Raw genomic sequence first — 13,050 nt, forward strand, 5'->3', positions numbered from 1 at the left:
CATGTCTGCGCGCAAACAGGGTGCACAGAGGTATGTAAATACATAATTTGACAGGGAGGCATGACAGCCTATTGTAATATTCAGACCCGGTCATTTTTGATTGGACGGACATTATATGGTCTTATGCCTTCCACAGACAATATAAATAAATTCAGACCACTTAACGTAGTGCTTGCTATCAGGATGTGAAGAGACTTTCAACCAGCATAACAAATTTTTTGAACCAAATCACCTACCCTGCCTTAAGTTTAATAACTACCATTTTTAGGTATTATCTGCAACTGTAGAAGCTCCTAGCCATATTCAGCCAACACAGACATATTGCTGCTGTATTTCTGTTACTCTGAATTGACTCTGAATCACTTAAGTCTATTTTGACACTGGCTTGTAAGATATTTTGTTCGGTATAATGTAAGATATTGACTTGCGGAACAATTTTTTGTGATGCAGTCTTGAATTTTAAACTGCAGGTGTTTGCTCATTGAGGCCAGATGAGAACTGGTCGCCCAACTAAGGCTGGTTTCTCTCAAGGTTTTTCTTCCACTACAGTCACCTGAGTTTGTATTCCCTGCCATTGTCACCTTTGGCCTGCTCAGTTGGGATTTAAAAAACAGATAATATTCAGAAATTATCAATTAGGCTGCATTTACACTGTCAGGGCCTGTTTACACCTGGCCACCTCATATGTTTTCACTGATTGGATAGCTATCCAATCGTGAAAAGACCAGGTGTAAATGCCCTCCAACATGCTTCTGAGACTGATACGATTGCCCAAACCCTCAGGAGGTGGTCTGGACCACATTCCAGACAAAACTGGACAAGTGAAAATGCATCTGTTTGGTAAAAACATATGTAAATTTTACTCCTCCCAAAATGTTAAAGAATAACAAAATAATAAAGAGCATTTTATAGGCTATGATACAAAAGTGCTAATGCAAAATGCATCATAGGAGTATCTCTTCAGCAAGCCGCCACAAATGAAACTGTAAATGCGCTTGCAGATACTTAACACACAATCATTTTCATTTTAAGTAGTGAGATTAAATAATCTTACTAGTGCTGATGCCACGCTCTCTCCTATTGAGGTCTTTGATTTTGAAATTAGCTGATTATGAATAAATGCAGCGCATATCTGTTGCTTTCATTGTCATGAAATCCATTAAATTTGCATATAGTATGGGAACTGAAGATCGTATATATATCCATTTTGCGAAGACACATTTATGGCCAAGTGTAAATGGAACAGTTTTAAAAAATCAGAGAGCTATCCGATCAGAGAAAATTCATGAAGTGACCAGGTGGAAACCTTCATAATTGAGTTTCATAATTAATCTAACAATTATTGATGTTACGTTCAACACCGAAGCTTGTATAAAAAAAAAACAACATTTCACATTGAAGCGCTGTATCGGAGCTTGATTCGTTTCGCCAAAATCACGTGATCTATGATGTCCGAAGCGTCATTCGCCTGAAAACCAAGTGACTGCTTCAGTATCTGGTTCAAATGACACAAACCTCAGCTCCATTTCCTTTACATTATTACATTATGAAGCGTGAACATTCTTTTTATCGTAATTAATATATTAAGGTCATTAGTGGCAGCTACACCGACACAAATTACTGACTTTGACAATGGCCATTATTTTTTATACAATAAATTAAAACAAGGAATCAGTAGTAGATTCTCAATGTAAGTATCTATAAAGTTTCAAAGATGAATTTCATATTCACAAAGGTGTGTCCTGCGACAAACCAAAATTGAATTATACTGAATTATACAAAACAACTGAATTATAGCAAAACAGATGGTCATATACAGAGCAGTTTAAAATTGCAGAAGTGTCTATCTAGAGAAGAAAAATGCAAATAGTCACGAGGGTGGATGATCAGATATGGGTCACTTTTGGCTGTGGTGTGAACGGAGCTTTAGTTTCACACAGATGCGTATTTTCTGGTGCCATTTTAAACTACTGAGCCATTTAAAATGCTTTCCACATGAAGAACAAAAATATGGTTTCACATTTTCATGACTTTTCAGGTGTATCTTTAAGTGTGATGGCAAAAGAAATGTTTTATTACACTGATCACAATTTAACTGGCTTCCGCCAGAGCGAATGTGCTTTTGATTTTTCAAACTGCTCCTTTTTCTAGGCCTCTTTCCACTCGCAGAGCACTGCCGTTTCTTTCCATGTGTTTGCAAATGACGTGTCAGGTCTCTTTTATATGTGAAGCTTCTCTTACACTGATGACACGTGAAAGGTTTCTCTCCAGTGTGAAGCCTCGTGTGAATCTGAAGGGTTATTTTCTGATTGAAACTCTTTCCACAGTGAGTGCAGGTGAAGGGTTTCTCTCCAGTGTGGATTCTCATGTGAACATTAAACTTTCCTTTATATTTGAAACTCTTTCCACAGTCATTGCAAGTGAAAATCTTTCGAGAATGAATTCTTTCATGCCAGGTAAGGTGTCTCTTGTCTGGGAATATCTGTCCACACTGATGACATTTAAACTCCTTTGAGTGAAGCCCCATGTGATAAGCAAGGTTTGTTTCTTGCGCATAACATTTTCCACACTGAGCACAAACAAAAGGCTTCTCTCCTGTGTGAGTTGCCATGTGAATCTTAAGAGTTCCATTTTGTGTGAAACTCTTCCCACACAGTTTGCAACTGAAGGGCTTCTCTTCTGTGTGATATCTCATGTGGCCATTAAGGGTTGATTTACTTGAGAAGCTCTTCCCACAAAATCTGCAGATGTAAGGACTCTCTCCAGTGTGACTTTTCATGTGTGAATAAAGGGTTGTTTTATGTCTGTAACACTTTCCACACTGATCACATGGAAAGCGCTTCTCTCCAGTGTGAACGACCAAGTGAATCTGAAGGGATCCTTTGCGTGAGAAGCTCTTCCCACACAGTTTGCAGGTAAAAGGCCTGTCTCCAGTGTGGATTCTCATGTGGGTATCAAAGGGTGATTTATATGTAAAGCTTTTCCCACACACATTGCAGGTGAAAGGATTCTCTCCGGTGTGAAGTCTCATATGTGTTCTGAGGTTTCCTTTACAAGTGAAACTCTCTCCACACCGTTTACATGTAAAACCATTCCCTCCTGAGTGTTCTCTCTTCGTGTGGTAATCAAAGGATACTTTATGTATGAAACTCATTCCACACTGATCACATGTGAATGCCTTCTCTCCAGAGTGACGTTTCATGTGGGCATTAAGGCTTTGTTTATGTGCTAAACATGCTCCACACAGTTGGCATATGAAAGGCTTCATTCCAGTGTGACTTTTCATGTGGCGTTTAAAGCTTTCTTTACATACGAATGTCTTTTCACACTGATGGCATTCGTGAACATTGATGTGGATTTGAAGGTTTTGTTTTTTCTTGAAACTCTTTCCACACTGATGGCAGGTTGAGTAACTCTTAGATTTGGTCTTCTGAACTTTTTTTGGTGATGAAGTTGTTTCCACAGTCATGAAGTCAAGTCCCTCATATTGATCTTTCTCTTCTATCTGTGTCAGTTCTCGCCTCTCTTCTTTCAGCGCCATCAGGTCTAAAGTGAAAAAAGACAAATACAGGTTAGTGGGACTTTAATGGCTTAAAGCAACAGACATCAAAACCAAGATAAAGTATTAAAACATCAAAACGAACATTTTCCAACAAAACTGGGATATTATAGACCAGTCACTCCTGGGCTTAGGGACCCACTACTCCTCTCATTTTGTTATGTCTCCATTTTAACACACCTGATTCAGATCACCAGCTCATTAGGTGAGAGCTCCATGAACTCTGTATCAGATAAGTGAGACGTGCGGTGGAAAACGGTGGGTCCACAGGACTAGGATTGAAAACCACCATTATAGACCAATCCTGAATCTGCCATTCATGTTTCAAATTTTATTTAAATTTGTCAATAAGCACTAGCGCAGTTTAGGTCTTAAATCTATCCAACTACTAATACTTTGTGTAAACAAATAGATATTTCATCAAACAAGTATTGAGTGCATCAGGGCTCAGTATTAGGTCCTCTGCTTTTCTCCGAGTACATGCTGACCATGAGGGACATTATCATTATCAATGTTATGCCAAAGTTATATTTTCAACATTTTACAAAAAAACACAACAACCAAAAAAATATATTACTGAATTTGTGTAATAATCTATGAAGAAAATGAAAAATCAAGTCAAGATGGCAGCACACAAATTTGACAAAGAAAAAAAAAAATCAAGGACAGAACTGTTAAACGTGTACTTTTGTTGATCATTTTATTTTAATTACATGATTTCAACTTCCTTAGTGGTGAGCAAGCACCAAATGTACATTGTTTCATTGTGGGTGACATAAAGGAGGACCCTGCTTTTATCAATCTAGTCTCCCAAGAAAGTCCAGTCCACTACTGCCCTTCCAGAACCCCTTGGCCTTAGTCCACTGACCCCAATCTGGTAGTCTCTATGTTCCCAGTCCTCCCAAATCCAGTGGTCACAAAGCCAGCACTCTACACACTCTAGAATAGACCACCCCCGGCTTCATCCCCACTGACCTCGCTCAGCCTCTTTGCTTTTTTTTTGTTTTGTTTTTTGTTTATCTCTGCTGGTACCACCCAGTCTTTCTTCTCTGTTGGTTTGGCTCAGCATCCTGATTCCTGTTGCCCAGCCATTGAAAGTCATCCATCCAGCTCCCTGGTTCCTCTCTTATACTGGCTACACTCAGCTTCCCACTCATGAGCTCAGCCTAGGTGGTCGGATTCCTCGGCTACACCTTGGTCTTTTCACCCATCACCATTTTCTTTTGACTCCACTGTTGTCCATCATCCTGCATACTTAGTATTCATATCCGATACTACCCTTTTCTGACGGATCCAAATCCAATATTGTGCGTATACTATACTGTGTTATTGTTAAGCCCAACAAAAAGGCAAAAAAAACAAAGCACCATGTATTTTTTGTACACTATATTCCAAATGTTCTAAAGCTGTTCCCTAGTTTATTGTGAAGTACAGATGAATATTTAAGTCGCTAAATTCAAGTTCACAAACACTTCTTCACGCTGCGGTGGTTGGTCATCCTTCATTCAGCATTCAAACAGTTTGTCGCATTTCTTGATTTGCACAGTAACTGAAAATTAAAAGTGCAATAAGCAATGTTTGATAAACACTGTTTGTTTACCCGGGACCAACACAGCAACAAACGTGCAGCCAATCAGCATTAGGGGGCATTGTCTACCTCTGCGGTGTTATTTTTTTCCTTGTTGCATGTACATTGTAAAGCGTCCTTGAGCCTGGGAAAACACTATATAAATAAAACTTATATGATGGTGGAGGAGAGAGGAAAAGCAAGAGGAAGATTTGATGAAAGAATGCAGCAAGAGAGATGAGACAACGTAAAAGAAAAATCTTACTGGAAATTCTACTCCATACGTGAGTAAAACTGGTTTTAAGTGTTGCTGGTGACAAACAAGTAAATCTTGTATTTATTGTTATTTACTGCACTCAATTTTGTGCTTCCTTGCATTCGTTCATCATCTGCACTTTATTTTTCGTGAAGCATTATTTTGTTGTGCATCTGCTATGATAAACAGACATCCACTCTTGCATTCCGTGTGTAACGGAGGCCAGATAGTGAGATTTGTGCAGGTAAATCCCTGATGTCAAGAGGTGCGCTGACAACTGATAGAGAATGTGGTGTTTAGCATCACTGTTAGTGCATTCATCTCGCATACCGGCGATCAGGGTTCAAGAGTGACTCGGAGCAGGGCGCTTTTGGAGGTGGAGCAATGAAAAGAGGGTTGTGTTTGTTTGGGTTGATTTCAAGTATCAACAATGTCCAGCAGCTTTTTTTGAAAAATCTCTCATTGCACCTTTAAAAGAAAAGGCTTAATAAAGTATTTCTCAGATAGAATCAGTGTTGGGGAGTACCACTGATTTAAAATTAAATTATTATAATCTTAATTCAAGTGATGAAGGATTTTAAAATGATCAACCCTGCCTGGTTAAACTATTTTTTAAAATGAACAACAGTTGAACAAATTCAATAGAAGAAAAGTAATCAAAAGCAATCAGTTACATTATTAAAGTACCTTAAATTGTTACACTACTTAGTATATTTTAAATATGGTAACTTGTAATCTGTAACCTATTATATTTCCAAAGAGTTTATTACATGTCCATATATATATATATATATATATATATATATATATATATATATATATATATATATATATACATACACACACACACACACACACACACACAAAAAGAGTCATGGCCAAAAATATTGGCACCCTTGGTAAATATAATCAAAGAAGGCTATAAAAATTATTCTGCATTGTTAATCCTTTTGATCTTTTATTTTAAAAATTCACAAAAATCTAACCTTTCACTGGATAAGAATTTAAAATGGGGGGAAATATCATTATGAAATAAATGCTTTTCTCAAATACATGTTGGACACAATTATTGGCACCCCTAGAAATTGTTATGAGTAGAATATCTCAGAAGTATATTTCCATTCATATTTACAATTTTGAGCACTCCAGGGTGTTTATGAACATGAAATTATCCAGCCATGGCTTCCTGTTTCACAGAAATATAAATATGAGGGAAAACAAAGCCCAAATTCCCTATTTCTGATGTGCAGCAGATAACTGAACTTCACAAATTAGTGAAGTGGCTTTAAGAAAAGAACTGGAGCAGTGAAAATTCCCATTTCCACCATCAGGTCAATAATTAAGAATTTCTAATCAACAGAAAATGTTACGAAACTGCCTGGAAGAGGACATGTGTCTATATCGTCCCAATGCACAATGAGTGAGTGGCTAAAGACTCTCCAAGGACCACAGCTGGAGAACCGCAGAAAAAATTGAGTCTCAGGTCAGAAAACCTTAAAGGGGTCATCGGATGCCCATTTTCCACAAGTTGATATGATTCTTTAGGGTCTTAATGAAAAGTCTGTAACATAGTTTGGTTAAAATTTCTCAATGGTAGTGTAAAAAACATCTGCTCCGGTGGTGAAACAATGGTGGACTGATGACAGCTCACTCAGGGCATGTCTAAGATAAGACACCATTCTAGTCTGTACTGAAACACTACTGTCAATCAAACTATCATGGGAGGGGCCTGTTTTTGTTACATCACACAGACAGGCATCTGAGATCGGCCCGATTTGAGAAAGGGGAAAAAGATTTTAAAAAAACACTGGGGGGATTTTTATCATTATAGGTTGGTTGTGTACACACACTGCCAACACACATTTCAGTTAAAACTACTTGTAAAAGTGCATGTAGCATCATATGACCCCTTTAAAAAAAAAAAAATTGTCAAACAGCACCTACATCACCACATGTTGTATGGAAGGGTTTCAAGAAAAATTCTCCCAGCTCATCCAAAAACAAACTCCAGCATATTCAGAATGGCTTCTATGGTCAGATGAAACAAAAATAATTAGCTTTTTAGCAGCAAACACTCACGATGGGTTTGGTGAACACAGGGATAAAAAGTACCCCATGTGTACTATGAAATATACTGGTGTATTTTTGATGTTGTGGCCCTATATTTCTGCTGGAGGTCCTGGACATCTTGTTCAGATACATGGCATCATGGATTCTATCAAATACCAACAGATAAAAAAAAAAAAAAAAAATCAACAAGTGACTGACTTCCAACCGTACAATAATCCAACCACAAACCTCAAAAACAACACAAAAATGGGTCACTGAGCACAAAACCAAGCTTCTGCTATGGCCATTCCAGTCCTCTGACCTGAACCCTATAGAAAATAGAGTGTGGTGAACTGAAGAGGAGAAGCACCAACATGGAGCTGGGAATCTAAAGGGTCTGAAGTGATTCTGGATGAAGGAATGGTCTCTGATCTCTTGTCAGGTGTTCTCTAATCTCATTAGGCATTATAGGAGAACATTTAGAGCTATTAAACTGGCAAATGGAGGTTTCAAAAAGAATTCAATAAAAGGGTGCCGTTAATTGTGGCCAATGTGTATTAGAGAAAAACATTTCATACTGATATTTCCCCCCATTTTAAATTCTTATTATCCAATGAAAGGTTCGATTTTTGTTATTTTCTTAATAAAAGATTAAAATAATTAATAATGCAGATTAATTTTCATTGGCTTCTTTGATCATATTTACCAAGGGTGCCGATATTTTTGGCCATGACTGTGTGTGCATAAATATATTTATTATATATATATATATATATATATATATATATATATATATATATATATATATAATATGTTTCAAGACATCTTTTTTCTAAGTAACAAACCCAAAACTAATAACATCATCATTAAAACCAATACTGCAACTGATGTTTCAATTAAATAAGTTTTCTTTCCAATTTTAGCCATTAATTATAGCCATCCAACATTACAGCCATGATTTTTAACATTTAATAGACTTAAATAAAAAGAGTGAACTTTTAACAATCCTAACATAAGGTCTTCACATAATTCAGACCTGCCAACCTTGGAAAAATCTTTTGAGTACCACCAGTGTGACGGGATGAGACAGAACTGGACAGGACACGGGTCTTGGGGTTCATATAAACCTAGATAGCTACATTATTACCTGAAGCTCCACAATGACCAATATCAAAATTGTAATTGCATAATGTGCAAAATGCAAGTCGGGCTGGTCAATATGAAAAAAAAAAAAATTCACGATTATTTAATTTTTTCCAAATCAGTCGATATCGGTAATTATCACAAACATACAATAAAAAAGCTTGATTTCTTTCAAGTTTAAAGGCCAGATTTTTGATCCTAAGTGAAAGTTGTACAATCCAAATCATTGATTGTGATTTTAAACTATTCTTTACGGTCAGAACATGACAAACATGTCACATATTTGAATTATTTTATTTTTCCGGAACAAAATAAATATCTTAATAGGAAAATGAATTTCTTAGTTTCTGCATGAGAGATTGTTTCAAATCCTGAAACAGGTATGTGTTGTCTGACTTTGATGACATGCATCTTCAGCACAGATTGCAGTGCAGGCTGCAATATTAATATTACATTTTCTTCTTCCTTAGAGATGCTCATCTGACAGTGGCTTGAGTTAACTGTTGTAGTAGCTTGAGTTAGGATGCAGATGTGAATTTACATTCATTATCAAAAACAGTAACATCTGTAAAAATGGTAACAAGGTCATTTTATTGGTGACTGAATTATTCTGAATATTTACATTTTATTAAAATTAACAAATTAATTATGCTCCATAGTAGCATACATTTAATTCATGATAACCACAAGTGAAACCACACATATAGTACTTCAGTATTTTTTATAATAATTATGTATTATAATACATTGCTAATCAACATCCTTAAAATATTTATATTTATATATTCACCACCTCATTCTGTGATAAAAAGCCACATCGGATCACAAAAGGAAGACACACACAAACAACACTCTTTTTAACGACAGGCTGTACGCATTTGTCAATCCTCCTGCTTGCTGTTTGGGGAATAAACCCAGCACTCTGATTGGTCGAACTCTTCTTCTTTTGTTGTTGCTTGATTTGCATACCATGCGTGGACGGAAGCTTTACCAAGTTTTTGCGTAGTTTAAAGTGACAAAACCTACAACAATGGCGGACTACATGCTTGTGTTCATGCTGCAGAAGCTACTGAGCCTATTAGCTTTACTAACTTAACTAGCTTTTCTTCTTGTTGTGTTGGGTATGTATACAGCGCACAAATCTTCTGTTTTTAGTACGTCTCTGTGGCAGAATGACAGCTGGTCTGGCATTTATACTACATCGTTTTGACTTGGTTCCGGTGGTTTTGTGTGTATGCAGATATTTCTTAAGTAGGGATGTGCAACAGTGATGGAGTATCTGATTAATCTAATATAGGATGCGTTGGGATGTTAACATTTATTAACATGCTGAATGCATATTACCAGTGTTCAGTTTCATGCTCGATATTGAGTGAGTTATGTGTAGGGATGGGGAGTCGACTCCAAAAAAGAATCGATTCCTAGACTCTAAATATAGCTTGAGACTCAGAGTCGACTCTGAAATTGTGGATGTCATCTCTATATAGTGTCTGGCAACTGAGTGCAGAAGAGTGAACGAAATTAAGAGAGGATCCGTTTGTAGTGCAGAAGCAGCAGCACAGGCTCATTGTGCTTTCACATAAGATGCGTTTGAGTGGGCTATGATTCACAGCTGTTTGAAACGGGCCGTGCACGTGTGCATCGGATAGCTGGAGTTGTCGCAGAAACAACTTTCCCCCATACTTTTATCCTACGTGAAGGTTACTTTAGAAATAAATAACAGTCATAGTAAATTTAGTTTGTAATAATTATACATGCTTCTTTTGACAGCTTTGTAGATTAATCAATGCTTTGTTAAGCAATGTTATGTTTAATGCAATACACTTTGGTTTTCCATGGTTAACCTAGGCTTTTTGTGTTCAATCATTAACCTTAAATCACTTAAAACTCACATAATAAACAAATCAATACATTTGCATTCGTATGCATTTACTCGTTTACTGCTTGTTTTCTTAAAAAAATAACACTAATACTAGCTTTTCTAATCTTTTTGTATTCTATTTGTTTTCTTTTCATTTATTATACAATTAACAAAAGCAAAAAAGGCCTCCAACACTAGCTTGCTCTATTCTTTTTCTATTCTATCGATTTTCTTTTTATTTATTATAGCCTATAATTAAAAACCCTTGCTACGTATACTGTGTTTAGGCTAACTGAGACTTGTTATAGCACTTATATATCATTGCTCTCTTGTTGATTTTAATTGCCTCCATTGTCCTCATTTGTAAGTCGCTTTGGATAAAAGCATCTGCTAAATGACTAAATGTAAATGTATTTTTAATATCAATGCTGTTTAAGACAATAGCACCATCCCCTAACCATTATAATGTGGCAAATCCATAGCACATTTAAAGGTAATGTCACCGCTAAATTAGAGTGAGCTGGACAGTCGTGCTCTATTTCATCGACTCTTATGGAGGGAATCAGAGTCAACTTCGAAAACCCTGGAACCGAACACCCCTAGTTATGTGAGACGGTCATATTGCTTTTAGATGTTTCTTTTTTAAAAGAATACTGATGTTATAATAATGCTGCAGTTCTTTTTTTCCATCCTATTTGCTCAACAGCAATAGCACAAATCCGCCATAAACATGAATGCCTTAATGAGAACTTTATAGAATGTGAAATCTGTAGTAAATTGTCTGCTTTCCTTGTGCTTTCATGGCAGTGTGCTGAAACATGGGCATCACTGGCATTTCTGTCCTTTTGTGCAGATACAAGTTGTAATGTTATACCAATGTCATCTAGCCATTAATTATCTGATTAATATCATATGACGTGTCATAGAATGGGCATAAAGTCTCTGTTGCTCATGACGTGGATCTGACACAAATCCAGTTTTCTCCCTGTTCTTTACACTCATTTAGGACATTTTAGCTCTTTTAAGATTTATAAAGTCACTTGCCAAAAACATTTTGTGGGGGTTTTTTTGCCCGGAATTCGTCAGGTCAGCATGAGGACCAATGAAATTAATAAAAAAAAAATAAACCAACTTAAATTAGGATGTTCATGACATTCTTTAAAAATATCATTGATTCCAGTAGAGAGGGATATTTTAATCAAGGATCAAGTGAGAATGAAAACCAACCTGTTAGTTCCTCAGCATCTTCATGTTTCAGACTGAACACTTCTTCAATCCTTATGTCTTCACGCTCCTCTTTAATAAACTCCATCTTTATAACCGTGTCAAGCGGATCTCAGCTGAGTTTTTCTGTGTGTTTGGACACTCTGTCCTGTTTAAGATCAGAATAATTAACAAAACCAAAAATAAAAGCTAACTAAATCTCTGGGTGCGTCTCAATCTGCTCCCTAGTTACTGCACTGCTGAGTGAGTCAGAGTTAATGGACTTAAATCACCATGATGAGACAAAAAAACATCAGCATGTTTTATTTTCATAACCATTTAACACTTGCTATGTTTAATAGATTACATTTTCACGAAAAACCACTGCTGGTTTGTAACAGTCGTCGTTGGTTTGTTGTATTTTTTGCGAAGTAGCCTAACGTTAAATGTTTCGTTTCATAAAGCTACTTGCCAGTGAGCGAACTCTTCACGATAAACGGAGTCACTACCCCTCTTCTATATATTCTCTATTATAGCTCAGTGGTCACTACCTAGGGACCGAAATGAGACGCAGCTTTTCTGTTAATCACGTACGAGTGCCGTTTATTAATGTTAAGAGAAAGTATCACAATGCTACTTCATCCATAATTACACCATTTTACGTTGCGTGTAAAAAACTGTTAAATTTCCTCAACTTTTTGCAATGATTCAAACACTTTAAATGCTTGAAAGACCACACAAACCTTTCTGCAGCCGAATCGCAAGCGAAACAGGAGCGCGGCGCAGTCTCATGACGTCACATCACAACACCAACATAAGAGTCTCGTCATTACGCTGCTGTCTTAACGAAAATAATAATAATAATAATAATAATAATAATAATTTACATGTCAGAGGAATTCAGAGTTGATTTATTGGTGAAATACAAATTTAAGCAAATGTTGTCCAGTGGTGTGTTTAAAATATTAAGAACTACAAATTAAAGAATATGAGATTCTATCTTAAAGACAGAACATTAATGTTGCCCACATGGATTTTTTTTTTTAAATATAATAATTTATAGTAAAATACGATAGTGTTTTTGAACCATACTATAGTAAAGTGCTTGAATTAATTCGTTGTGGCAATTCTATAGTTGCTGTGATAATATAACAATTTTAGTAACATAAACAAATTACTTTACCCCAAATACTGTACTTAGTTTTCTACAACAATAGGGCATATTACATTACAATTAGAGCTGGGTAGTAACGGATTAAATCCCAGTTAACACAGAACGTTCCCCTAACGTTCCCGTTTGGTTATTTTTTGGGGGAACCAAATAAGAAGGTTCTGGGAACGTTCTCTATTGGTTGTTTTTTATAACCTAAAGAGAACGTTCCCAGAACCTTCCCTGCAGGTTATTTTTGGCT

The 13,050-nt window shown here is 36.4% G+C and overlaps 1 protein-coding gene across 1 annotated transcript; it reads right to left on the reverse strand.

Annotated features, from left to right (window-relative positions):
* Positions 1–1,525: 1,525 nt before the first annotated feature.
* LOC109046480 (gastrula zinc finger protein XlCGF57.1-like) lies at positions 1,526–12,474 on the reverse strand. Its single transcript, XM_019064229.2, has 3 exons — positions 12,382–12,474; positions 11,663–11,807; positions 1,526–3,546 (listed from the first exon to the last, which is right to left on the reverse strand). The coding sequence occupies exons 2-3, from the start codon at positions 11,745–11,747 to the stop codon at positions 1,898–1,900; spliced, it is 1,734 nt and encodes a 577-aa protein (XP_018919774.2). The 5' UTR covers positions 11,748–11,807; positions 12,382–12,474; the 3' UTR covers positions 1,526–1,897.
* Between the last annotated feature and the right edge of the window lie 576 nt (positions 12,475–13,050).

This window comes from Cyprinus carpio, chromosome B4 (assembly GCF_018340385.1).
Source record: "Cyprinus carpio isolate SPL01 chromosome B4, ASM1834038v1, whole genome shotgun sequence".
Taxonomy (NCBI): domain Eukaryota; kingdom Metazoa; phylum Chordata; class Actinopteri; order Cypriniformes; family Cyprinidae; genus Cyprinus; species Cyprinus carpio.

What these genes read in the sequence shown, in the direction of transcription:
- LOC109046480 (XM_019064229.2), bottom strand. Translation starts at nt 11,747, where the DNA reads ATGGAGTTTATTAAAGAGGAGCGTGAAGACATAAGGATTGAAGAAGTG. An exon ending in AGATGCTGAGGAACTAACAG is followed by an intron (nt 3,547 to 11,662) that starts GTTGGTTTTCAT and finishes TTTTCACTTTAG; the next exon opens with ACCTGATGGCGCTGAAAGAA.